The following is a 27410-nucleotide window of genomic DNA, read 5'->3' on the forward strand; positions in this document are numbered from 1 at the left end:
CAAGGCCTGGATGGCAGGCCATGTTTCCTTCCCTCTGCTCAGCTCGTGTGGACAAAGCTGGCCTCGGTGCTGGCTACGGGGACGGGGCAGCAATGGCCTGGCCTCAAGGTGCCTGTGGGTCACTGGGAGGGGCCCTCCTGCCAGCGGGCTGGCTCCGGGCCTCTTCTCCTGCCCTGGGGCAGGGCAGACGGGCCCAGGGTGCTCCCCAGGAGGACAGGCGTGTTCCAAGGATGGGTCGCTCCCTCGGGAATCCAGGCGAGCGCAGGGCCCAGACAGATTTCGTGAGTCCACGTTTATTAGGAAAAGCGTCACAATTAAGAGTCAAAATCATACTGTGAAACTCATTAAAACACAGATTCCAAATCACCTTAAATTATTCTGATTTCTGTGAGACGTGACGCCCGGGAGGAGCCCCCTGTCCCATGCAGGGACCGTGACAGCCTCACGCAACTCCTTGCCCAGCAGCCGTCCAGGGGACACGACGGCTCTGTGCCTCTTTCCAGCTGATCGGACCTGGCGGGGAGCTGAGGCGGGGGCCGCACGCGGGGCGGGGAGTGAGCGGGAGAAGCTGCCAGTCCAAAGTGGGGGACATTCCACCCCCAGGGGAGCACTCTGGGGACCGCGGTGGGCTGGTCCCTCCTGCCGGAAGCCGTGGCCCAGGCCTGGGGCCTGCTGAGCGGGGCTCCGGGGCCTCCGTCATGGGCATCCTTGAGTTGGCACGGGCTGGGCCTGCCCTGCCCTGCCTGCCTTCTCCAGGGGTCCTGGGTTCGAGTCTGAGGGTGTGGTACCCCCAGACCCTGTCCAGGCTGCCCCTCTGTCTCCTCTCAGGAAGCCCCCTAGGGCCTACCAGGGTGGGCCTGCACTCCCTGTGCTGTCTCTTGGCCGTACGTGGGACGGACCAAGTGCCTCGGGTGTCCAGCCTGCGCCCTGCCACCGTGTCCCAACTGCCACACGAGTGATGTGGGGTCCACGGTGTGGTCTCAGAGCCGAGAGGGGCCCCCGAACCCAGCCGAGTTCTAGTACCCGCCGGCTGGGGAGAGGCGGCCTCAGGGACCCTTTGAGAGCAGGCTCTCAGGGCAGCATGGCTCACGGGGGGGTCTGGGGCCTGGGAGGGAGGGGCCAGTGACCCAGGGGGCCCGGCCGCCCGGGGCTCCTCCGGGCCTTCCCTCGAGGGCCTGGGGCCCCGAGCCCCCATCAGGACCCCTCCTCGGGGCCCCTGCGGGGCACAGTCAGCTGCTCGTAGGTGGGCAGGGCGTTGCCTGGCAGGAGGAGCTCAGGGTTGGTGGGGCCGCAGGGCTGCACCTGAGCCCCGCCCCCGCTGGGGGGGCGGCTCCCCGGGGGGCCGCCGTGGTGCAGGGACAGCAGCTGCTGAAGCATGTCCGTGATGAGCACCAGCCTCTGGTCCAGCTGCACCACCTGCGGAGACGGGAGCAGAGGTGAGGCCGGCGGGGGCAGCCCAGGTGTGCACGTGGCCTCGGGGGCCCCGGGGCTCCGAGAAGCCCGGGGGCGGGAGGTGCCTTCGTGCAAATGCGAGCCGCGCCCGGCCCCGGTCATGCCTGTGTGCGCGCGGAACGAGCACACGTGTGTCCGGCCCCCCCCCCCCCCCCCCGCCCCGTGTGTCCGCACTTGTGCGAGAGGCCCCTCCCGCCCCTTCTCCCGAAAGTGGAGCCCTGGGAAGGGCTCGAGGGTCACGGGGTGGGGTCTGCCCTCTGCCTGACCCCTCTGCCCCCCTACCAGCGGCACCACCGTCTTCCCGCTGAGCCAGAAAATCAGGACCCCGTGTGCACCGACCCCCCCAGGGGTCAGGCCAGGGTCCCCGGCGCTCTCTCTGGCCACGTGGCCCGACACTCTGTTTCAACAGTCTGTCCTGCTCTGGGCACTGGGGCTGCCCCTGGTGGACAAGACAGGGCCACCCCGTGAAACGCGAAGCAAATGCGGGCGCAGCACGGCCCGGGGCCAGCGAGCGCTTCCCCGCCAGGGGCTGCTGGGTAGCCAGCCAGGAGTGCAGGGTCGGGGGCCAGCCTGGGGCGGCGCAGGGAGTCCCGGTGGGCCCTGGGTTGGGTCCTGCCCGCAGGGAGGAGGCCAGGAGGCGTGCCGAGCCGGTGAGCCGTGGGCCCGTGGGGTCCGGGTGTGGGCCAGGGTCTGGGGTCGCGGTGCCCTTGAGGGTGATTCCTTCCCGGTGCTCCATCAGAGAAGAAATCAGGCCTTCCTTCCGCTGCCTGGGGTACCGGGAGCCCCGGAAGGACTGGGAGCGGTGGGGACGGGAGAGGAGGAGCGCAGTTCTACCTGAGGGCTCCGTCCTGGGCCGCCCCGGGGCCCACTTCCCCGGGACCAGGCAGAGCCGGGTGCTGGCTGGCCGGCCCCGGGGAAGATGGCTGCGGGGCGAAGTGGCCTTAAACCCCCGAGGGCTGGAGACCCAGGAGCCGGTCCCCAGGGCGGCCGGCTTCCGAGGTGGTGTGGCCGCCCGCCCCCCTCCTGCCCACCCTAGACCCGGAGCTGGAGGGGAGGCGGGGGGAGGGAGGGGCCGGTCGAAACAAGATGCAGAGGGGGTCCCTCCTGAGGAGCTGAAGCAGTCCCTTCACCTGAGACCCTGTACCAGGTAGGCCAAGATGGGGGCCAGAAGGAGAAACCCCCGTCCCAGCAGCGGCCCCCCTCCATCAGAAGGCTGTGCGAGGGGCCCTGCCCCTTCCCCAGAGGCAAAACCCAGGCGCCCCGTCTCCCAGCTCTGTGGGGCTGAGGCCGGTGCCTCCCTCAGATGGAGCTGGGTCTGAGACGTAACCTGTGTAAGGTCCCCGGACAGGGGCCTGATCCTCTCTTCTCCCGGATAAATCTGGTGCAGCAGCCCCGGCTGTAGAGGGAAGGGGAAGGGGAAGGGGAGTGGGCTTCTCTGGCTCAGCTGGGGTGGGGCCTGGGGCCGCTCCGCTCATCCACCCCCTGAACACCCCCCAGATGACTGTCCAACACCCTCGTTCTCTGTAGAGCCGTTTGGAGGCCACTGACCGAGGCCCCAAGAAGAGGACTTGCTCACGGCCACCGGCCGGGACCCCCGCCTCTCCCATTTCACCCCTGCGGCCCCCACCCCTGGGCTTCTGTGCTGGGAAGACACGCATGTCAGGCAGGGAGGGGTCAGGGCAGAAGCAGCCGGTCCTGGGAAGGGGTGACAGCAGGGGTCTGGGCTGAGCTCAGAAGGCTGAGTGGACACTCACAGTGACCGGGACAGAAGGCGACGCGGCGGGGGGGCTTGCTCGCCGTCACAGCCAAACCCCACCTCCCTCCCTGGCCCGAGACTCCCGGGGCCCCTCAGTTCCACTTCCTGCGGGCGCCCTGGGAGGCCCAGCGGAAGTCACCTGGGCTCCCCGAGGCCTGCACACCAGTGGCTTTGAACAAGGCACATCCGGGCGTGGCCCAGTGGCACTTAACTGGCCGCAGCTCGGGTATCGATCGGTTTGGCATTAATTAAAGCACCAAGTACATTACAGAAGAGGATCTGTGGTTTCATAAGCTTTCACCCTGCGGCACGTGCACATCTGTCGAAGCCCCCGGGTGCGCATGTGGGTGTGGAAGCCTTTACAGGGTGTTCTGGGGCAAAGAGGAAACAGAGGTGTGGCAGGGATGCGGGAGGGGCGGGGGAGGCCGGGGCCTCTCCTGGCCGCCTGGGCACCGTCCTGCGGTCCGTGCTGGGGCCGGCAGGGGTGCGGTGAACGGTGGGGGGGGGGTGGTGGGTGGGCCAAGCCTTCCAGAGCCCTCCCGGCCCCTTCCCCCGGAGCCGTGCCCCTCCTGGAGCTCAGTGGCTGGCCTTGGTGCCACTCCCTGCCCCCAGGGCTACCTTGCGCTCAGCTGCTGGCTCTGAGCACCCCAAGTCTGCCCTGTACTCCCCAGCCCCTAGGCCCTGCCCCTCAAGGCTGATGGAGTCCGACACTCTTGTGCTTGGGGGCAGGGCATCAGGGTGGTCCCGGGACTCATGCAGCAGCCCCTTGGCAGGGGCCTTACTCGCCCGGGCCGGTGGGCTCCGGAGGGCCCGAGCTGGGGTGACGGGCGGGTAGCTCCTGTCTGGCCCTGGGCCTGACTCTGTCACTTCCCAGAGGGATGGTCCCTGAGGTGGCCTTGTCCTGCGCTCTGTCTTCTCCACTTGGGCACAGGTGACTTTGTCCCGCTTACACGGTGGAAGGTGACGCGATGAGCACTCAGAGGGCCGGGGTAGCTGCCATGGGCCACAGAGGTGCGTCCACCTGGCGGGTGCCCAGGGGAAGGCTGCCGCGCTCGGGCCCCGGAGCCGCTGGGGCAGATGGGTTTTGGGGATCTGGGACCTCATCCTTCCTTGCAATCTGATAGGGACTGAAAGACTAAGGCCGACAAAAGCGCCCTTGTTCCTGGTCTCAACTCAGCAGACGATGCACGCGGCCCTCGCAGGAGAAAAAAGCAGTTAGAGTAACAGCTAGCGAGAGGGCCCCGGGCGGCTGGTGATCAAACCCGAGGCGACAGGGTTCCTGTGTGATGTGGTTATGAATTTGTTTTCAAAAGAAAATCTTGAAAAAGAGTCTTTCAAGGGAAATTTTTGCAGAACCTGCCTGGCCTTGATCCCAGCCCCAGATCTGCTGATGGCCCTGGCCGCACTGGTGGGAGACAGCCAAGGGGTGGTGGTGGGGGGGGGGGGGACACCAAGGCCTGGGGCTCGAGGGAGGGAGCCCCCTGCTCTGGGAGGCAGCTCGCGGTGCCCTGGGGCCACGGGCGGTCAGGGTCTCAAGGTGGGACAGGACCTGCTCTCGGGACATCTGAGAGCCGTCTGTAGGGTCCCGGGACGAAGGTCACTTGGGCCCTCCTGTTTGCAGACTGTCCAGGACCCGTGTGGGCTGCAGGGAGTTGGGGGTCCGAGGCTCAAGGCACGCAGGAGTCTGGGGCCCCGGCTGGCTCCACGCTGGCTCGCGCGCCAGGGACACGCACGGGGACGTGGCTGCCATGACTCAGCCCGTCTGCATAACCTCGCCTTTCACCTGCCCTCCATCCGTCCTGCAGGCCCCCAGCTCTTCCCCTCCCATGTCACAGATACCAGGGAGGTGCGGGAGTGAAGGCCCAAGGAACGTGGGGGCCCTGGGGCTGCCGCCGGCCGTCTTCTCCCCCGCCCCTCCCCCCCCCCCCGGCTGCAGACCTGAGACACCTGCACGGTCCCCGTTCTCCCGGCCCCACGACTGCCGAGCCCATTAGACGGCGAAGCGGCTGCGGTCCAGGTGCACCTCCAGTCCCTGGAGGCTTCCTGGAGGAAGGGGTGTGGCTGGCCCACAGCTGGGGGCAGGGCTAGGAGGGACTCGGGGTAGGGGTACCTTCCCCCAGCCAGGAGGGAGCCCTGTGCTGGAAAGCTCAGGGCAGAAGCCCGCCTTGCCTGTCCAGGGCCCCAGGGCCCCAGCAGCACCCCAAAGTCTCACCCCAAAGTCTCCCGCCACCCTTTCCAAACACACAGGGCTCATGCGAAGCCCCCAACACAGGGTGGGACACGGGGTCTGAGGAGTGAATTCCGACCGGCCCGCCCCATGACACAGCCCGGCCACGCCGAGCGGGACCACGGGCCCTGCTGGACGCAGGAAGGACCGAGGGGGTGACACCCCACCTGGGGCCGTGGGGCCACCGAGCAGGTGGTCCCGTCCCCACTCCGGGACTTTTGGGGCCTCTATCCCTGTAGACTGCCACGCCTGTGCCCTGCTCCTGTGGGCGTGGCCCCTGGCCCTCGCTCAGAAAGCCGCTGCATGGTCAGGGAGGGCGGCGGGGGTCACGGGGACCTATGACTTTTGCCCCCTGTGCCCTCCCGCACATGCCGGGCACCCGTGTCCACGCGGAGGTGTTGGCTCCATCTGGGGTCTGCCTGCCCAGAGCTCTCCCCACTGACTGTGCCAGCAGGAGGGCCCCCTGATGCGACAGCCGTGGTCCGCTGCCCTCTGGATCTGGAGCGCGCCAGGCTCGGGCGGGGGACACACACCGGCACGTGCACACTGCGAGCACACGGCGTCCTGCACTCCCATCTAGGCCTTTCCACCTCTCTGGGCCCGGCCCGTCCCTTCCGCGGTTTCCTCGCCTCAGGAGAAGGTTGCAAATCTCGGCGTCAGGCCCAGCATCGTGTCTGTCGGTGGAGCCGAGGAGAGCCCTGCCCCCCCCCCCCCCCCGGCACGGCCCAGCCCAGGCTAGGCCGCCATGCTCCCTGGCTGGGACGGTTGCAGTAGCCTGTCAGCCAGCTTTCCCCTGCAACGAGCTCCACCTCAGTCCCAGAAGCCGCGTCCCTGCTGTGGTCCCCTGGCACGTCCCCCTTGGCTTTCTGGCCTCCCCTCCTTCTTCCCTCTTTATTCACTCCACTCCAGACCTCCGGGCCGGTCCGTAAACATGGTGGCCTGTGTCGGGGACGCTCGTGCTGTCGGCACCAGCCACTCCCACCCTTAGGTCTTACCAACATCACCGACCCAGCTCGCCGCCCTCCCGATCCCCCTGAGCAGCGCCAAACCTCTTTCCCCCGAGACGCCCAGTGTGGGTTTGTGTCGCTCATCAGAATTAGGCTCCACGCGCCCGGGACCCCTGCCCTTCCTCGCCAGCGCTGGGGGGCTCCGGGGAACGCTGGCAGAATCAACGTAGCGGGTGCTACGGGGCCCAGCCCCCCGGGGACCCTCGGGCCAAGGGGAAGGGGGGAGGCGCGAGGTGTCCCAGCCCGGCGGGCGGCCCGGCCGGCCCCGAGCGCGCATGTGGCCTGCGCTGGGCCCCCGACTCCTCGGGGCTCGGGAGCCCCCTCCCCCACGGCAAGCCGTTGACAACAGCACCCGTAAATCACCCTCTCGGGAGGGCCCGTGGGGCCGGGCCGTCTTACAGAGCTGGGTATGAGTGGGAATAGATCACAGCACTTCGTAGCGTCCTAATTTATGGCAGGAGACGGTGTAATTGCGTTTATGGCTTTGTTTTAGTGCTTTCGCTCTTGGAGGAAGACCGACCGTGTTTCTAGCTGCTGGGGTTTACTGCCAGTCCCCGGGGCAGCCGCTCGGCTGGGCCTTTCCGCCCTGCGGCCAGCGGGCGTGCACCCAGCCGCCCCGGGGGGCGTGCAGGGGAGCCGCGGGAGGCTGGGAGGGGGTGGCTGTGTGCCTACAGGTGTGCCGCAAAAGCGCGGGGTCCGGGTGCGAGGGGAGGGCTGGGCACCGGACAGGCCGCCTGGGTTCGGGTCCCAGCGGGGTGGGCTGGGGTGGGTCGCTGCCTGAGCCCGCTTCTCCGGGCGATGGCACGAGCCCCCTCGGCGGGAAGCTGCAGGGATTGAAAGGGTTCACGCTCGGGACCCCGGAACCAGGGCCCGGCACCCGCTGAACTCCGACGAAGGGTCCCGCTGGCTCGAGACCAGTGATTCCTGAGAGCGCGTGTTCAGGCGTGCACGTGTGCTGTGCGGACTGAGGCTGAGCCAGGATTCCGGCGCAGGCCGGTCGGCGCGTGTGTGGGCACACGCGTGTGCACGCACACCCACACCGGGCTTTACAGAGCACGGGAGACTGTGTCGGGGGATGCGTGGGCCGCTCGGGTGTGATTTTACACAGTTTGCCGCCCACCAAATCGTCCCCTGAGCTGCCGAGGGTGTGAGTGTGTCTAGCGGGACCTCGAGGCCCCTGGGCCTTTGCACGTGCCAAGGAGGTGAGCGCCGGTCCACAGCCGGCGGTGCTGCTGGGACAGCGCGACACAGGCGGTGAACAGCAGGGGCCCCACTCGGCGGGGGGCTCTGCGAGGTGCCAGGTGTCTTCCAACAGGGACTCGTGGCCACCAACACGCGTCGTGTCCTTCCGCCGTCTCCCAGGCCTTCTGCTTGGGTGAACACCGGCCCAGAGAGGCAGGAGACACGGCAGCCACTGCGTCTCGGCCCCAGCACCGGTGTCACGGGGGGCTCGATGGGTGGGCACTTTGCTAAGGTGAGTGTTTTGGAGGCCGCGGACCAGGGCCCCTGCCCCAGCCCCCGTCCCTTGCGTCGCCTGCTGTGCCGTTCGCGCTGCAGGGCGGATGGAGGAGGCCGCGCACATGGAGGAGGCAGGTGGCCTGAGCCGGGTCTCGGCCGGGTCCTTGGCGTACCGTGACCGGACGGCTGAGGGCCTGGTCAGTGCCACTCCCCAGGCCCCTTCCGGAGGCCTGCCTGGGCCTGGCTGGCCCTCGCTGAGCACGCCGCAGGAGCACGGGTCGCCTGCCTCTGAGAAAGTCCTTCTCCCCGCCCACAGACACGTGCTTGCCTGGGGGCGGGAGAAGGGGGGACCCCCAGCACCGCCGGGCTCCGGGCCGTGCGCCGACGGGGGCCTCAGGATCATGGCGCAACCCTGCACACCCAGCCCCAGGGCATCCCTCTGCACAGACACCCCCAACTCCAGGCCCCAGCTCCGTGCTCCCCGCAGGGACTCCAGGACCTCGCCTCCGCCGGCACACGGGTCTCACGGGGTCTCGGCCCAGCAGGTCCCAGAGGGCACTCGGGCTCCAGCCTGCCCCCAGCCCTGTCCTCCCAGCTCAGACATTCACACAGTACAGGACTCAGTACCTCCCACCCGCTGGGGCCCTGAATCCAACCCCTGGCCTCTCCTTCTCCCACACCCCAGCCTGGCCGGCCGCGTCGCTGGATGGGACTGTCATAGCCACTTGTCACCCACGGGCTGGGCCGTCTCCCTTTCGCCCTAGACAGCTGCCAGGCCGAGCTTCCCCCCGCGGACCTGCGCTACCGCCCCCCACGGAATTCCCGGAGTGAAAGCGAATCTTCTGCAGCCCCCTCACCCAGTCCTCCCTGATCCTCTTCTCTCAGACCCTGAGCACATACGCCCCTGTTGGTCCTGCCCCAGGGCCTTTGAACGTGCTATTCGCTCTGCCACCACGTCGTATAACCTCAGCTCCAATGTTGAGAGCAGACTTCCCCGACCTTTCCAGCCAGGAGCCTCCTGATCTCACTGCTCACAGTTCCGTTTGCACCTCTCCCCGCTCCGCAAAATGTCCTAGTGTGTTGATTTACGTGCTCGTGGCCCCTTCCACCAACCGAAGGCTCCTGAGGCCAGGCCTTCGACCACGCTGTCACTGTTGTATCCCCAGAGGGCCTCCCAGAGCCTGGCATGTAGTAGGTGCCGGGTAGATACACGTGGGATAAAGTTGGTGCCTCACAAATACTGCTGGCTGAGCAAACGAGGCCCCCTGACATTCTCTGGGGGCCCCAGTGCCAGGCAGGAGGGACAGAGGTCCCCCAAACCCAGGGCTTGCCCTGTCTCTGGAGCAGGGGCCAGGAGCACTGCCGCCACTGCTCTCAGGCCTTTTCATTGTCATTGATTTACAAGGGCTCTTTGTATATTAAGGAAGTCTGTCCTTTGACACGTACATCCCGACCGGTTTTCCCTAGTGTGCTATTTGCGTCGTGAATCAGTTTGTGGCAATCGTGAATATTATGTTTTGTCTTGCCGTACAAAAGTCTTATTTACCTGTTTGCTTTTTCACGCAGTGGGCGTTATCCCTCTTCCCCTTTCTGGCTTCTAGATTTCTGTGCACACTTGGGTGGCCCTTTCTTCCTGGCGCTTTTTTGGATGTGTGCTTTACCCGCAAATCTTTGATTTGCACGGGACTTAGTTTGAACTAGGGTTTCGGCGCCGATCCTATCGATGCACCCAACTTTACTGAGTGGCCTCCCTTTTCCCCTCTGCACGCGAAGGCCCTTTTTACACACGACGTTCGGTACGCCCCAACCTACCTTGCCATCTGCGCGAAGACCCTAATAATGGCGGCCTAACGACGCGCTTCGCTCTGGGTCCTTCCTACACGGCAGGGCTGTTCTTTCTGGAGGTGGGGAGCCTCGGTAGCTCCGTCCCCGGGCCCAGCGGAAGAGGCCTCGAGGGGAGCGGGGACCAGCTCACCGGGACAAGGCCAGTGCGCTCTGCCCTTGGCCCCCGCGGCCCGAGGGATGCGTTCTTCTGCTCCCACCCGGGCGAAGCCTGTCCTCTGTCCCACTGTGTGGTCCGAGCCCATCGCCCGCCCTGCCGGCCCCGGCCTCGGAGCCCCCTGTCTGGCCCCGCTCCCGCCCCCTCCCCCCGGCCGTGAAGAACATTCTCCTGGGACCCCACGTGGCTCGCGCCCTCAGCTCGTCCACGTTCTGCCATCTCCTCCACGAAGCCTCCCTGGGTTCTGTCCTGCATGCAGAGAACGGCCCCCCAGGCCCCGGCCCCCGTCTACCTTTCCTTTCCTCCAGAACTCATGCCCACACCACCGGCCTGTTTCTCATGGGTTTTACTTCCTGTCCCCCCCCGCCCCCCCCCCCCCCGGATGAAAAGCCCTGCAGAGTCTGTGGGCGCTGTGTTGTTCGTGGACACAGTCCGTCCTCCCGGACACGCAGTCCCCTGCCCTCCCCCGCGCCTTCGTCGGGGACGACACGTCCACGGCCCCAGCAAGCCCCACTGAGGCCTCCGCGACCGGCTTACAGCAACGCTTCAGGGAGGAGAAGGAAGGCTCCCGGCACAGAGGGGGTCGGGGCAGAGTCAGGGGGACCCGGAAGGGGGGCCTGGGCGGTGGGCTGGGGGACACCCCGGGTGGGGCTCGGGCCTCCCTGCCGGGCCGGCCAGCCCCCAGCGGGGCCTCCGGGGGGTCCCGGCAGCGGAGGCCAAGCAGGGGCCGCCGCCCGCCCTGCCCACGTCCGGCAGCCCTGGGCCGGGCCGACGGAGCCGCCCTGCTCGGGGGCCGGGCAAGCGGGAATGTAGGGCAGGCTGGAAACGGGGGCTGGAAGCGAGAGGCCGTGTTTATGTTGGCGGTGCAAACGCCCCACCTGCGTTTGATTCTCCCCCGCCTCCCCCCTGCGCTGCCCCTCTGACGAGCCTCAGAGTCCAAGAAGCCAGGGGGACGCCGGGCAGGACACTTTGTACCTGGAGCCAGCGGCGGGGCGGGGGGGGGTGCCTCGGCCGAACCCCAGGCCGGCGGGAGGGTGATACCCCGCCCGGCGACGGCTGGCAGGTGGGCAGGGGCTGCCGGTGGCTCTGCTGGCCGTGTGCTTTCTGCCACCGGCTGCTTCTGGTCAGGCCCGGCCACCCCCACGCCCCCACCCGGGGGGGGCCCTCGGCCGGGGCCTGGCGACGGGAGCCCTAAGCCCGCCAGCCTCCGGGCCACCTAGCGGTGCCCCCTCCAGGCTCGGCTCACCCTCCCTGCAGGTCTCCATGGCCAACAGACCTCGCCTCCGTCCTCACAGCCCATCTTGGCCCTAAGCGCAGCCCCTGGAGGTCTCCCTACTGCCCTCGGAATGGAGACACGGCCCCGCCTTGGCCACAGGGCCCCTCACGGTCTGGGCCCTGTACCCACCTCAGTCCCTGCCCCTTCATGCCCCAGGCTGGCTTCTTCCGGTTCCTTGGATGCGCCACAACCCTCCCTGCCTCAGGACCTTTGCACCAGCCGGTCCCACTTCCTGGAATAGTCCACCCCTCCGCAGAGCCCACGGATCCTTCTCCTTCTTCTGCCCCGGGCACCGCTGGCATTGTTTGCTTCCTCAACATCTGCCTCCCCGAAAGCAGGGACAGGCCATCCCTGACCCCTCACCGGCCGGCTGACTCTGGGCCCAACGGGGAGGGGACAGCTGCGTGGGGCAGCTGAAGGGGCCCGTCTGACAATGGAGGTCCCGCGTATGTGGTTGGGTCTCCTGGGGGGCAGGGTCTGGCTCCCCTGGACAGTCCCTCAGGCCCATGAAAGAAGGAGAAGGCCCCAGCGTGTCCCCCAGGTTCCCAGCACCTCACAGCTGCCTCTGACCAGTTCCCTGTCCCCCAGCTCCGGCCACACCCACGGCCCGGAGCGTTTTCTCTGCACCCCTCTCTCAGGCCGCGCTCTCTGTCCCACAGGCTGGGGCCCGTGCACCCAACCCCACCTGCCCGGCCCCGCCGGCCGAGCCCCCTCCCCAGTCCACGGCCCGGCCCGGCTGGGGGTTCTCGTGGTCTCGTTTTCCGGCCGGCCCGCTCGCAAGGTGCGCGTGGTCTAAGTGCTGCCCCCAAACGCGAAGACGTTTCAGAGAGTTGTCCCCTTGGACCGGCCGCCTCACCCGGCTCCTGTCCCCTCCCAGGTCGCCTGGCTTTTCCCCCTGCGGCTGTACTCGAAGGCACCGACGTCTGCACGTGGACAGACTCCCTCCGCGGCAGGTCTTAGCATAAATGGTAACGGGAGACGCTGCGGCTCTCCAGTGGCTTGTTTTTATTCCACACAGGTCTTGGGGTTGTCTTGTGGAAACATGTCCACGGAGCCTGCTCCTGGGGGCGGCCGCGCAGGGAGCCTGTTCGTGGGGCTCTGGGAGAGTCACGTGGCCGGTGGCGGGGAGGCTGAGGGCTCAGAGGACAACCCCCCCCCCCGCCTCCATCCCCCAGCCGTGCAGGCTCCGAGGGACTCAGGGGAGGGGGCTCTGCTCCGGGAAGTGGCCTTCTGGGGGCCGTGGCCAAGGCTGTGCTCTGCAGTGGCCCTTCCACGTGGCCCCTGCACCTGCCTTTCTGCTCCCACTGGCCCCTCCTTGGCCCGGGGCTCACAGTCAAGCCTTGAGGACGACCCTCCCCTCTTGCTAAAGGGTTCTTCCTCCTTTATTCTGGGGACTGGGCTGCCCCGCAGGTGGGGTGGGCCTCCTGTGACCCCGCCTCCGACATGCCCTCGACCCCAGAGACCACTGGCCCCCGACAGAGCACTTTGTGTCCTTCGGCCGTCTCTCACCTTCCCCACCCCCTTGCCACCAGGAAGGATCGCTTCTGCCCGACGCCTGTCCCCCTGGCCGCTTGGCTAAGCCACACGCTGTGTCCCCTGCTCCCCGGCCGCTGCAGACCCGGGACGGTCCGCCCGCATCCGGCCCGGGGGTCCCCCAGAACGCTGCCGGCTTGCACCCTGCTGGCCCACTCACCTCCCACGGTCTGCCGCCTCCCCCAGAGCTCTGCGCGCCCTTCTCCGTCTGCACCTCGAGGACCCGGGGGAGAGGGGTCCTCTGCCCTGGCCTGTCCTCGGGCTGTCCAGCCGCTGTCCGAGGCCGCCCCGCGGAGAACACCAGCCAGCTTAGCTCTCTCCCCTCTCCCCAGGTCACCGGCATGCCCCTCCCTCCACCAGCAGACTCCCCATCACGAACAAGCAAAACGAACGAAGCCCTCCCTTGACTTCGCCCCGTGGCCACAGCCCCCCCGTCTCTCCTGGGAGGTGCTGTCCCCTGTCCTCTGGGCCCAGGCCGGGCAGCACCTGCGTCCAGCACCACGCACGGGCCTCCTGCCTGCTGGGCCGCCTCTGCCAGGCGTCAAGGCGTCCGGGACTCAGTGAGTCCTCTCTGGGCCCGACGTCTCTCCCAGCCTGCTCCTGTCCGAGATCCCTGCTTAGGTAAGGGGTCAGGTCAGAAATCCCGGGGCCTCCCGGCTCTTTGCTCTCGGATCTCTCATGTGAACCAACCCCAGAGGCACCAGCATGGTCAAGGCTGGACACATTCGGGGCCCAGCAAATCGATCTCGAATCTGAGCCTCCCTCCTGCCCGCCATAGCCGTTGCCCTGGGCTGAGCCACCAGCAACCCACCGCGTGCCACGGCCGCCTCTCACCTGCGGCCCCATAGCCACTCTTAGACCTCAGGAGAAGGGCTTAATATAAGGGCTCCCCGCGCCCTCAGCGCCAAGGCCAGGGTCACCGTCATGGCCCTGATGCCCATCACAATCCGGTCACGTCTTCCTTGCTGCCCCTGCTTGATCGGCTCTGTCTTATGGGCCTTCTGTGCAGGCTCAGTCCTGCCACGGGGCCTTTGCACCTGCTGCCTGTGAGGCAGGCTCTCCGCTCTGTGAGCTTCAGGCTGCCTCTGCCGTCCTTAAGCATTTACATAAGTGCCCTTCTCAGGTACCACCCCCATCCCGGCATGCCTGTGACCTATCCGCTGCCCTGTCCTCGGTCCCTATCACCGTTTTGCGTCTCTGTCCACTGCAGATGGTCAGCTCCTTGAGGGTGGGGCTCGTCGCAGCCGCTAGGCCAGGGCCGGGCGCATAGTAGGTGCTTCGTGAAGACTCGCGCAGAAGGGGCCACCAGAGGCCGGAACTGTTCAGGTCGGCTCCAGGGAGGGCGACCAGCAGAGGGGCTGAGGGGCTCGGCCCGCGTGTGTGCTCGTGCACGCGCGCGTGCACGGGTGCACACACACGAGCTTCCGCCAGAGCTGTGCCGAGGGCCACGCCGGCTGCGGGTGAAAGCTGGGAGCTGGCGCCGGCGGGACTCAGGGGTGGCGGCCGGGACGGGGGTGCGGGAGGGCTAAGGTACAGGCCGGCCCCCCGCGGTCCCCGGGGGCCCTGCCTGCTCTCGAGGTGCCGGGGTGTCGGGTCTCACTGCCTCTCCCGCCTTGGTCCTGGCCCGGAGACAGCAGCCCCATGACTCAGCAGCCCGGCGCAGGCTGCAGCTGTGGCTGAACTAGACGGGCAGGCAGCCCCCGGCCCCCCGGCCCCCCGGCCCCCCGGCCCCCGGGCCCCTGGGCTGGGACCCAGCCCGCGGCTGCTCCCCCACCCCCCACTTCCTGCTCAAGCTCCTAGGACAGGATTCCCTGAATTCGCCGCCCCCTGAGGCTGGAACCAGGTTGCAGGCTGGGCCCGAGGGCTCTGGGCTGGGGTCCCAGAGGGGGGCCGGGGTGGCCGGGCCTGGAGTCTGGCATCCAGCCCCTTTCCTGGCACCTGCAAGAGCCTGTGGGGAGGGAGGCGTGGGACGTGCCCGACGGCAGGGCCGGAGCCCCCTTCCGGAACCTGCCTTCCTAGGGAAGTCGCAGGGGTTTCCTCCCCTGTGGGCTCAAGCCCAGTGTCCTGCCTGGAATGTGAGGCCTTGCTGGGAGCTTGGGGTGTGCCTTCCCCACGTCGTGGAAGTAACAACGCCCTCCCAAGGCTGTTCCCTCGTGGCTCGTGAGGCCCAGGGCCCTGAGCCAGAAGCCCCCCCAGCCTGTCCTTCCTCTGCCCGACACTGTCTGCCTCTTACACAGCCCTCGGGACGGGGAGCTCAGTATCTCATGGGTAAGCCCAGCATGCTCGCTCTGTCTGGGTGTTGGGGCAGACCCCTCCACGAAGCACGAACCCCAGCCCCGGCAGAACGGGCAGATGGGCCTCCGGGAGGCTCGGGCTGGGGCGGGAGCGCACAGGCAGCTCTCAGAGGCCTCCCACAGCAACTTCTGGTCCTCCGGCCATCAGAACAGCGAGGGGCCCTCCAGGCTCGCCTGTCCTCTCCGCCCCCCCCAACCGCCCCCTCCCTGGCACCTCGGTGCTGCGCCCGGCACCCTGCCCTGTGCCTTGCCCGCGCTCTGCCCACTGCCCCCCTCCAAGTCCCTCGCGCTTCACGGCTCAGCTTGGGGTGGTTCCCACCTCGCCGGGTCTGGGCGCCTCCCCGGGACCCACCTCCCGGGGACGTGTGGCCCCGGGGAGGCCTGTGCTCTCACCTGGCCACGGCCAGGCACAGCAGGTGCTCGGTGTCATGTGTGGGGGCGGACCCGAGCCTCTGTCCCCCCGCCGCCCCGGCCCGGGTGCCCAGGCCCTGGCCACGCTCCCCGTGGCTAAACAGGGCGTTGCTGCAACCCCTCCCCCCACCCCCCCCACCCTCCCACCCCCCACCGAGACCGACTCTCTGGGAAGCGGGTGAGGGGGTGGGGGAGCAGGGTGGGCGGGCAGGAAGTTGCCGGGGCTCCAGGCCAGGCCCCGAGTGCTCCAGCCCCATCTGGACAGAATTGGCCGGTCCCGCGCCCTCTCTGCTCCCAGCACCCCTCCTTCCCAGGCAGGCGGACGTTCCCGGCCCCTGCCCTCCGTCCCCGTTCCCTGGCCCACCTTCCCTACTGTTGCCTGAGGTCCCTCCCTGGGGCCCCTGCCCTTGGGGTTCTCGCTGGCTCCCCCGTTCTGCTGGCTGGGTGTGGCCGACCGCCTGGTCAACAGCCCGACCCCCACCACCTGCCAGCACGGGCCCTGGCCTTCGGTCACCTCTCCTGGCTTTTGTCGTGGCCTCTGTTAGCCACGCGTGGGAGGGGCGCTCTGAGAGGCGGTGGCGGGGTGGGTCTGCCCGTCCGGGGCCTGGGCCAGTCTCTCGACCCCCTGCCCTGCAGTCTCGTCCCGGTCACGGGGGCAGGTGGTGGTCAAGTCATTCACAGTCACTGACGGATGACAAAGTGCCATGGCCGGGGAGGGCAGGGGCCCAGGGCAGACCCGGAAGGTCGTGGCCGTGCCCGGGGGCCCATCCTGCGGCACGGGTGACCCACGGATCAAGGTGGTCTTTACACAGGTGCCGGGAGAGGGCACAAATCCCCAGAGTTCCGGGCTCCTGGTTGGGGCGGTGTCCCGGGAGGGGAGCCCGGGGGGCAGGTGGGGGGCCTGGCTCTCAGGCTCTGCCTCGCCCCTCCTCCCCCAGCCTGGACGGACACCGGGAGGGCTGCGGCGAAGGTGGGGCCCCCCAGGCCAAGAGAGACCGTCTCTGGACACAGGGGCCTCCCCTAGTCGAGTTCCCCGGGGTTCCGGGGTCCCACCCTACCCGGGGCGGGCACTGCAAGGCACTGGCCCCGGTTCCGTCACTTTTGGGCCTCGATCCGCTGGCTTCTCCGGAAGCCCACGGGCCGCCCGCCATTTGGGGAAGGGAGGAGGGGCCGGGGCCGGTGGCAGGCCCTCCACATGCCACCTGCCCGCGGCGGGGAAGGGAGGCCTGTGCTACCCCAGGGCGTCCACCCACCCTCGGCAGAGGAGTCTGCATGGGGGCCGGGTCAAAACGGAAAAGAAAGGGACTTCTCCGCATCCTCACGGCCCCCTGGCCGGGCCACCCACGGCCCCTGTGAAAGTGACAGAGCCACTTTTGTCCCCCTGCACTCTTGTCCCCACCTCAGTCCAGTCTCCACACCAAAGCTGTGACCTCAGGAAGCCCGGCTCTGACCCTGAAGTGTGTGGCCACAGGGCCGGGGGCACTGGCGGGGAGAGATTCGGGGTGTCCTCGGGAGGCCGGAGCGGAGTGGCGGGGGTTCCCAGGAAAGCCCACAATGCTCGGAAGGTGAGTGGAAGGGTGGGGGAGGCGTCCACCCAGGAGGGAGGTGGGGGGGCTGGCCGGGGGCCCGTCTGGCCTAGGCTGACCTGGGAGCTGATGAGAAATTCAGGCCCCAGCCTGCGGCTCCCAGCCCGCCCTTCCTGCTCCTGAGGCCGGAAGGAAGAGCTCTTGGGGACACCGGGGCTGGGTGGGGGGGACCCACACTGGCCAGACCGGGTGTGGTCTGCAGGCCTCTGGGAGGACGTGGGTGGCCCACTGTCACAGCCTGCAGGTTCCCCATTCGTGCCCAGATCCAGGGGCCTTGGAGACCATCCTTGGTATCACTTGGGTCACATCTCAGCAGAAGCCCCGTGCCTCTGTCAGCCTGAGTTAAAGGCGGGGAGGGCGTCCCCATTAGTGAGCCCTTCTCTCTCATTGCTGTCCCCTCCCACCGAGCCCCAGCCCCCGGCTCCCGTCCAGGGACCTGTCAGCTCCAAGTCTGCACATGTGGCTTGAAGTGCCTGCCTCCTTACCTGCTCTCCTGCTCTTCTCAGACCTGGCAACACACCCTCACCTTCCCCCTCTGAGCCCCTGCCCTCTGCTGACCAAGCCCTCTTCCTCCTCCTTCCCCTCCTCCCCAGGAGGAGATCGTCAGGTCTTCCAGTCTCCCGCACCATCGCTCCCTGCCTCCGTTAGGGAGTTTTCTCACCGTCAGCAAGCGAGGCCACTTGATGAGCTCCTGAGGGTGCTATATCCCCCATCCCTAATTCGACCCCAGACGCAGCCCTTCAGCCTTCTCAGCTGTCTCGTCACTTGACCCTGGTATTTCTAAATCAATGCTTATATTACGATTCCTTGCTTTTGCAGTTTTAGATGTTATCTAGCAACTGCCTAACATGGAAGACGAGAGATCACGATTTCATTTTCACAACCACTGCTCCTACCACTCCCCTATCCTCTCAATAGAGTTATATTGCAGTTCCAGGCTAAGTAAGTATTTACTGTTTGTGTTTTATGTAAAAATCATGCAACTTTATATGCCTACATAAATGAGGTTTTTACTTGAGTCATGTGGTCTTCTATGATTACGACTTTTTGTTTTGCCTGGGGTTAAGAGTTGCCTTCATGTTTTGTTTAACATTTTTAAAAAGATTTTAAGTAATCTCTACATCCAACATGGGATTCAGACCTACAACCCCAAGATCAAGAGTTGCGTGCTCTACTGACTGAGCCACACAGGTGCCCCTGTTTTGCTGAATTTTTAATGCATCTGTCACTAATTCATTCTTAAACTTTCTGCCAGAATCGTAAAGCTTCTATTCATTCAGTTGAGAACACTAGCAATCTATCAGCTTCATAATGTTTTTTTCCTGGAAGTTTCTTCCTGGAGTCCTTGAAAGACTGGTTGTTCTCCAGGCCTGCTGAACAACTGTAATATCTAGAACTTCTTTCCCTCTCATGTTGGGAATTTCCTTGGCCAGTTGGTCTATCTTTAATTATCTATCTATCTATCTATCTATCAATCAATCATCATCTATTTTTTGGTGTTGGATTCTCCTGGTTCTTGGAGCCTATGCCTTTCTTTTTTGGTTTTCTCTTCATTTTGCTGGAGCATATCCTCAAGTGACTTTCTGAGAAAAGGCACGTGGTAGGTAAAACTTTTGACTGTGCGTGTCTGAAAACGTCTTTAATCTACTTTCATACCTGAGACTTTGAGTGTAGAATTCTAGATTGGAAATATTTTTGCCCTCAGAAGTTTAAAGGCATTTCTGCATTATGTGCTAGTTTTCCACATTGCTGTTGAAAAGTCTGATGACACTGTGATTCACTACACTGTGTATGTGACCCACGTCTTCTCTCTGGAAACCTAGGACGTCCACTTTATTGCCGGTGTCAATGAAATCACAACCTGGGGCCCTGATGAGGACACTTGGGGAATTAAGGAGGAAAGAGTAGAAGTCTTACTTCTCAGCATAAAAGCGTTCACTGAGTCCCGCTTGTCTTTATCGCGATGGCTCACTCTCCACCCCACCTGCTCCTGGTGTCCCCATATTCAGAACCTCTCAGAGCCAGCTTCTCCAGGGGCTAAGCCTCCTGTCTCTGGCTGGACTGGGGGACAGGCAGTACCCGGCTTCACGGGCTGGGAGCATGTATGGCCGGGGCAGTGTCTGCTGCTCGGACCATCTCCAGTAAACATCCTGTCTTCAGTCCCCTCTGGCAGTTTGGAGGCTCCCTGGGGCACCTGACCGCGAGCCGGCCCGGGGTTCTGGGCTGGGAGCCTGTCCACTCTCGGTGGCTCTTACTCCTGCAGGGCATAGTGCCAACACTCCGGGTCTCCAGAGGTCCTTCTGCCTCCCCATCTCTACACTTTTGTCTCTCTTTTCTTCCCTTCTGATCACGTAAGCCCTGTTGATTTATATTTTAGAACACTTAAATGTCTTTACTGTCGTTTTAATGGGGTTTGGAGGGAGCAGAAATAAACACACGTGTTAATTTGCTGCATTTAACCAGAGGGTGTAGAGTGACTTCTCGGCCGTCTTCATCTGGCTTGTGGTCCCTGGCACCCACCGCTCTGGTTACCAGTGGCCTCCCAGTGGCCAACTCACCCTGTCTTCTGCCCTGACTTCTCAGAGTTTTCCTCTGGGGGAGGGCGGGTCCCCCCACTGAAGCCCTCCAGCTCCCGGGACGCCACTCCCCTGGGTTCTCTCTTCCAAGCCCCCCCCCGGGGCCCCCTTTCTCTGCTGGCCATCGCCCAGTGGCTGCCTCACTCTGCCCCTGTCTCCGGCCTCCCCACGTCCGCACGTTGGTGGTTCCTGGTTCCTCAGGGCCAACCACGCCGTGGAGCCCCAGCCCTGGCCTCGCCACTTTGGTGTCTCGGGGGCATCCCGAACCGATACGTCCTGTCCTCCTTGTTCTCTTCATCCTAGGAGGTGGCGGTGCCACACAGCCGTCTGCTCCACTGCCGTGTCCCCTCCCCTTTCCTCACCGGCAACGTCCGGTTCCCACCTGAGTTCCGTCTGGGCTCCAGACACATGTAGGATTTGTCCTGGACAGAGATGTCAAGCGGTCCCCACGGCCGTTCTCTCTCTCTCCCTCTCTCTCTCCCTCTCTCACTTTCTCACTCTTTCTCTCTTTACTAACAGAACCAGGAATTAAAGTCGTTGTATGCCCGCCTGGAGTAGAGGTTTGGTTTCTCAGGGGCCCTTGTAGCGACTTGAGGCGTATGTTACATCCCGGTCAGTGGACGTAAGAGAAGCTCATATAGGTGGCCTCTGTGCAGGGTCTTGTCCCTCCTTCCTGCTGCTGGAATGCAGATGTGATGGCGACTGTGGGAGCAGCCACTGGGGGCCATGAGGCGGAAGATGTGTGTTCTGGACCAGGAAGCAGGCAGAGAGCAGAGTCCTGGGCTTCCTGTGGTGCGACCCCGGGGGTGGCAGCGTGCTCTCTGGATTAGGTTACCACTGGTGTTGTTGTCTTAGTGACAGCCGGGACCAGTCCCCTGCCCTGAACCCGGTCGGTCCCCTCTGGTGTCCCCGCCCCATTCAGCACAGAGCTCAGCAGCATGTAAGCCAGCGCAGGTCCCCTCCGGTCTTACAGCTTCAAACCGTCCTGCGACTTCCCACCAAAGTCCGAACTCCTTACGGGGGTGCTGCCGGACCCCGATCCGTGCTGCCAGCGCTCCGCCCTCCCCCGTCCCACTGGCCTGGGTGCCACCGTCCCCTGAACGACCAGGCTCTCACCCCAGGACCTCAGGACTGATGTCCCTGGCCCCCGAGTAAAGGTTGGTTGAACGACGTAGGGAAGAGTTGAGCAAGTGACATAGTGCAGCCTCTGCTCTCAGAAAGCGCAGGAAGCTTCCAGGGCTCTGGCTGGGGTCAGAGCCTGGCCGTCAGCACCACGAGGTGCCGTCAGGGCCAAGGGCGGCTGTGGCAGCCCTGCCTCGCTCCTGGATGCCTGTGCGGCTCACGGGCCCCTCATCTCGTGTCTGCCACAAGCACCCCGCTGCTCACTCGCTGTGCGCCCCTCTCCCTCCCCCGGTCCTCGCTGCTCCGCAACCTTGCGCCTACCGGGGCGCCTGCGGGCTCCTTGCCCGTTTCTCCCTGGACCGAGCTTCCCGAGACGCGGTTTTGTGCAGCCCCCCCCCCCAGCACCTGGCACCGCGCCTGGCACGCGGGAGGCGCCCGACTCATGGGTCGGTGGACCCGGGGTGGATACAGTTGCCCTGCACCCCTCTCCGTTCTCCCGGGGACCCGCTGGTGGCGGGCCGGGCGGGCCCCCCGCCCCCCGCCCCCCCCCGCCATCTGCACCCTGTGGGCACCTGGCCGCAGATCGTGGGAGCAGAGGCAGGAAGGGCTCAGAGGCCAGGCCTGGCTCAGCCTCCAACACGGCCGTCCTCCGGAGTTTCCGTGACTGTCTGTGCGTAACCGCACGGCGGTTTCCATCCACGTTGCCAAGTGGCAGCCGCCGGGCCTGGCCACGGGTTCTGATCCCCAACAAGCCTGCTCTCCGTCAGGCGGCCCTGGGAAGCTGGGGAGCACCGGGGGCCCGAAGGGTTAAGCCGCCCTCCACCACCCCGGTCTCGAAGGCCGGGCCCTCTTTCCTTCCAAGTCACAGCTGACGTGAAATGGAGCCTTAAAATGCAGCTGACACGGAAAACAATAGCGCTCCCTCGGAGAGGTTCTGCTGTGGGCTGGATGGCCCCCCGCCCCCCAATAATTACTCAAGACATTGGCATGAGCCAGGCCTGGTTAGGTAACAGGCTGCTTGCTCTGGAGACTTATAACTCACAGACAGTACACATGATCTCCGCAGACAACAAAATCGTTTCCAGGATGGCGGGGAGGGCGAGGCCTCAGGGAGAGGGTATGGGGGCAGGAGGAGCCCAGACCGGGCCCGGTGGGGGTGGGCCCGAGGGAGGGCCTCCGGGGGGCCCCAGGGATGCAGCCTGGGAACTTGGGAGCTGGGGAAGCTTCTGTGGGGAAGGCACCGCCCTGACCCTCGCCGCTCTGACCCCCCGCCTGCACCCCAGTCCCTGGGGCGTGAGGCCACCCCGGTCCGGTCCTCTACCCAGCAAAGCGCGGGGGACGCTCATTCATACTGAAGTGTGAAGGTCCAACTGTGTTGGGAGAATTCCCTCCTTCTCTGCAGAAGATCGTTAATTGTCCGTCTACTGTCCGCGGCCCCCATGCACATTACTCCCTCAAGGGCAGGTCCACATACTTTCCCCCGGGTTCCCAGCGCCTAGTACATAGCAGACATTCAGAAAATATTTGTCGAAGACGACATCTAACCCGAAGAAGGAAGGGCCAATGGCGTAACTTCAGGCACATGGGGAGGGGCCTCCTGGCAGCAAGTGCCAAAGGGACTCTGGCAAGCGGATGCCTGTGGACGCTCCTGCTGCCCTCAGCGCCTCTTTCGGACACCTGGGCCTCCGGAGTGCTCCCGCAGGAAATGCCCGTTTCCCTGGAAGGATGCTGGGCCGCGGCGGGCGGAGGACTCAGAACGTGTGGGCTGGGAAGGCCCTGCCTCGGCCTCCCCTCCCCGCCGTCCAGGTCTGCCCAGCAGCCCGGCCGCAGGCCCACGCCTGGGGACCCATGTCCGGGGCTGCGGACGGAGGGAGGCTCCTGCGCGGGCCGGGCCTCGGACGCGGCTTGGGGGAGCAGCGCCTCCCGCCCTCTCCGGACCCGTTTTCCCCTGCGACCGGCTCTGGGCCCTAGGACACCCCTCCCCAGGTCCCTCTGACCTCCGCTCGGGCCCAGGCTGGGGTCCGGCCCGCCACCCCTCCTGCACTGTCCCCAGCCAACGTGTGGACGCGGCACGGACCCACGGCTCCCCTCGCCGGGCCCCTCTGCCGGGCAGAGCCGGCCTCTGTGGACTCCGGCTGTCCCCGCCCCGAGCGCCTGCCACCTCGCTCCGACACTCGGGCCCCAAGAATTTAGGGGGCGCCTACGATGCAGCAGCAGGGGGGGGCTGGTCACCCCGGTGATGTGATTTACATCCCTGACCAGCGCAGTGTCCAGAGAGGTCAGACTGGAGTCAGACCAAATGTGGATCCCGCGGCTCTGTGTGGCCCGGGCCCGGCTTGCTCTCCTCCCCTGCAGTCCCCTTGCAATCCCCTGGCTGGCGACCTCGTCCAGAAGGGTGACAGCCTTCTTCAGGTACCAGCCCTACGCTCGCCCCTCTCCAGCATCTGATTTCAGCTCGGACCTCTCTGGGCCTCACACGCTGACTGCCGCAGGCAGGTGCCCCCAGGCAGCAGCTGAGGGACGTCACGTCCTCCTCTCTCAGGCCGTGGCCCTGCCTGGGAATCACAGCCTCCTCCTCTCTCGGGCTGTGTGGCCAACCGGAGCCTGGTGGGGGGCGGGGGGTGCCTTTCCTGCTGACGGCCCTGCCCCACCCCCTGACCCAACCCCTCCCCAGGAATGTGTTTGCCATGAGGTTTCTTCATTTAATTGACTTTAGACACGTTTCCTTGTTGGGGAGTGACGACTGAGCTCTCACACCATTTACGATTCTCGAGCCTCTGATTTTCCGGTACAGCTTCACCATTATTTTGATTCGGTCCACAGCGGTCTGTGCCCAAGGCTTAGTCCCCTTAGAGCCAAAAGGTCCGTGGTTCCCCACCCTGTGTTCTGGTAAAACCTTTATCAGCGTGACCCTCAGCTGTCAGATGCCCCGAGGCCCCAGGTCACCTTCTGAGCTCACCCCACTCATTCTCCTGGGAGGCCTCCCCAGCCGCCGCTGTCCCCCGTTCGCACCCAGGCTGGGGCCACCCCACCTTCTCCCTGCCCACCTCCGGGGCCTCCTCTGTCCTGGTTTCTCCCACATTTTGCTGGGGCACACTCTCCATAAATTCGTTATTTTTAAAAAATGTGCATTTATTTTTGAGACAGAGAGAGACAGAGCATGAGCAGAGGAGGGGCAGAGAGAGAGGGAGACACAGAATCGGAAGCAGGCTCCAGGCTCTGAGCTGTCAGCACAGAGCCCGACGCGGGGCCTGAACCCGCGAACCACGAGATCATGACCTGAGCCAAAATCGGACGCTTAACCGACTGAGACACCTAAGTGCTTCCATTCTCCGTCACTTTCTGAAACAAGGTGCAGGAAGTAAATTTTATGAACTCTCGGGGCCTGAAAACGCCTTCATGGGATGTCGCCCTTAATGGATACTTTGGCTGGGTATAGAATGGTATTTTCCTTCACAAGTTTGAAAGCGTTTCTGTAAGTCTCTACTGAAGACCAGCCTGCAGTTTGGTAGGTCGCCCACCCGCTGGTTCTTTAAGAAGATTTCCGGGAGTTCCAGGGTGGAAGGGGGTGAGCACACCACAGCTCCCCCCAGGTTCTAGGTGCGTTCCTCCTCCCATTCACATTTCCCCCCTCGGCCGTCTCCCACCCCTTCCTGGAAGGTCTGGGAGTTGGGTGGTAGGCAGCCTTGGATTGAGTCGCCGTGCTTCCTGGCTATTCCCACATCTCTGTCTTTATTTCACTTTCTGGGACATTTAATTCAACCATTTACCAAGCTTTTAAATATTTTCATTAATTTTTTTTAAAGTTTATTTACTTGAGGGAGGGAGAGCAAGAGAGCAAGCAGGGGAGGGGCAGAGAGAGAGGGAGAGAGAGGGAATCCCAAGCAGGCTCCACAAGTCAGCGCAGAGCCCAGCATAGGGCTCAGCCACACGAACCGTGAGATCGTGACCAGAGTCAGATGCTTAGTGGACTGAGCTACTCCGGTGCCCTCATTTGCCAGGTTTTTAAAAAGTCCAACAGCATCTTTTACATTTCCAAGAGCTCTTTCTGGTTTCTATCTGTTTCTCTTTCATAGCATCCTGTTCTGGATTCATGATTACATTATCTTCGGGTATTTCAGAGAGATCTCATAAATGCAGATGTGTTTCATATAGCTTCACTGCCTTACGTCCTTTGGGGTGCCCTGCCGTCCTCACTCTGAGTGGCCCCCCCCCCAGGGTGTAGCCCCATCTGGCGCCTCATCTCCCTCACCCCACTCTCTCCTTTGGCCTGTGCTCAGCCCTCTACTTCCACTCAGATCCACAAGTCAGGCTTGTTGCCTCTGCCTCGGGGCCTTTGCACATGCCACCCCCCATCTGCATCCCCCTGTGTAGTCTCATTTCTGCACACGCTTTGTGTTTAGATCACAGGGTGCTTCTGAGACAGGTTGTGTGCCCCACCCCCAGCCCTCTTTACAGCACTCAGCATGGTTCTAAAGACATGGCCGTCCCCACCCTCCCCCACCTCCTGGAGGACAATGCTCACGGAGGCAGGGTCTGGTCCACCTTGTCTGCTGCTCGTGTCAGCGTCCTATTGCTGCTGTGATGAGTCACCACACACTTCGGGGGCACACACCGGCTATCTTGCAGCTCTGGAGGCCAGGAGCTCACGGGGCCAAAGCCAAGGGGTCACCGGAGCTGTCCAGGGGCCAACCTGTTTCCTGTCTTTTCCAGTTTCTAGAGGTGCCGCTTCCTTGGCTCCCAGCCCCGTCCTCTGCCTTCACAGCCAGCAGCCTGTCATCTTATTTCCTCTCGGACCTTTGCCTCCGTCATCACACCCCCTCCTGTGACCTGACTCTGACCTGCGTCCCTCTTGTAAGGACCCCTGTGATGCCTCTGGGCCCACCTGGATAAGCCCAGGTAATTCCCAGCTCGAGATCCCTTCCTCGGTTGCATCTGCAAAGTCTCTTTGCCATTCGAGGTGCCAGGGAGGACAGGGACATCCTGGGGGCCGTCATGTGACCACAGTGGTCATATGCACTCACAGAGAAAGGACACGGTGCCAGTGTAAGGTAACAGATCTCCTGGAGGGGACACCTCCAGGATCAGCCAGGTAAGTGGGGGAGAGATTAAGGTGAGCAAGAAGGCGGCACCGGGGGGACATTGAGAGGAGGGGGTCAGGGCCCACCTCAAAGCCCCAGAGGCCCTGTGAAGAGGCCAGAACTAACAGGAAGGGCAGGGGACACGGTTGGTGGCCATGGGGCTCAGCGTGATCCTGCCCTCACAGGGCTCTTCTGCTGGCCACTCCTCCTAGGTGTCCTGAGGTTCTCCACCTGTCCTTTCCTCTGGCCCGGCTCTGATCACCTCCCATCCCCTCTGAGCCAGCCTGGCCAGCCCCACAGGGGTGAGCTCACGTCCGAGGAGGGCAAGCCGAATCAGGCTTCAGATTAGAGCTGATGTCCTCGGGGAGGCTGAGGGACTGGGCGTCTGCGGCCGGCACAGAATCAAAGCCCCGGCAGTGGAGGTGGCCGCAGAGCAGGGGGAGGACCCCAAGGCTGAGGTTCCAGAGGGAGACAGGGTGAGGGGCAGAGCTGGTGGGGAGCAGGGCGCGTTGTACAGATCTGCGGGAGGGCACACGTGTGCGCAGAGTGCGGAGCAGGAAAGACCAAACAGAACCAACACGTCCAGGAACCCGCGACACCGTTGGCGACTTCAGCACCTCGTCAGAGGCTGACGTATCACAGTGGGAAAAACCAACCAACAGAGTAAGGGTGTAGAGGAAGCAAACAGCTCCGCTAACAAGTTTAAGTCGATCGGCAGAACAGCCTTGGCTGCCTCCACACGTGCACAGAAAGGTCACAGAGGCAACCTCCTCAGACCCCAAAGGAAAAGTCCACGCATTCTCAAAAGGCCGTGCCCTGAAGTAAAATGGGAAATCAGCAACAAAAAGGGAGAGACGAAACCGATACACAGGGAGGCTTACAAAATACAGCTCTAAACGACGCTTTGGTTAAAGAGGAAACAAAAAAGCAATTCGATTCAACTAGAAAGATCCGCGATGGGAGTTATAACATATAGAAACCCCGGGGGATGCTTCCAAAGGCGTATTCAGAGGAACAGTGATAGCAGCTTTGGAAAATCAGAAAGGTTAAGGATAAACGTGCCAAGCGTTCAACTCAAGAAGCCAGAGGAAGTACGTGAAAATAAAGGCAAAGAATGAGCAGGAAAGGATAAAGGAAGTTATTAGCGGAACAGAAACATTTTTACGAAAGCAGAGTTGACCGAAAAACCGAATGCTGGCTGTTTGTGAAGCGTCGGTGACACACGTAAGCTTTAAGCAAGGAGCAGAGGAAGAATGGGGAACGGGAGGGAGGAACGGTTACAGGTGCAGACTGAACTGAGGATGTTATGGCCCACAAAACTAAAAACTTGATGCGGTGATAACCTCTTAAGGGAAAAATGACCCAAAGTGGCTCACGAAGGAGAAAATCTCATTACACAAAAGCCCGTTGGAAGAGTTGAAATGATAGTCACGTGCACTCCTCCAGCCAGTTTCACGCCCGGTGTTTTGGGGGTGATTTCTACCATATCTCCGAGGAGCGGGAAACCACGATCCCACACAAAGCGTCCCGGTGCCCAGGAAAGATGGGGGGCGTCGCCTAATGTACGAGGCAAAACCAGGCACCAAACCCAGGCAAAGCCAGCTGCCCACATAGAACCTCACCCTGCCCCGT

At 64.1% G+C, this 27410-nt stretch overlaps 1 protein-coding gene across 6 annotated transcripts in view; it reads right to left on the bottom strand.

Annotated features, from left to right (window-relative positions):
• Positions 1-277: 277 nt before the first annotated feature.
• The window catches only part of KCNQ1 (potassium voltage-gated channel subfamily Q member 1), a 322108-nt gene continuing 294975 nt past the window's right edge, over positions 278-27410 (bottom strand). For 2 of the 6 annotated variants that reach the window (XM_047070497.1, XM_047070503.1), the window contains one exon: positions 278-1416. In XM_047070497.1, the coding sequence (XP_046926453.1) occupies positions 1195-1416 (222 nt within the window). In that variant the 3' untranslated portion in view covers positions 278-1194. Of the gene's footprint in view, positions 1417-2777; positions 2849-27410 lie in introns of those variants that run through there. The other 4 variants (XM_047070498.1, XM_047070496.1, XM_047070499.1 and 1 more) reach the window with 3 other exon arrangements.

Source organism: Lynx rufus, unplaced genomic scaffold (genome assembly GCF_022079265.1).
Source record: "Lynx rufus isolate CCGP_SWC_20201006 ecotype Redwood Valley unplaced genomic scaffold, mLynRuf1.p SCAF_9, whole genome shotgun sequence".
Lineage (NCBI taxonomy): Eukaryota > Metazoa > Chordata > Mammalia > Carnivora > Felidae > Lynx > Lynx rufus.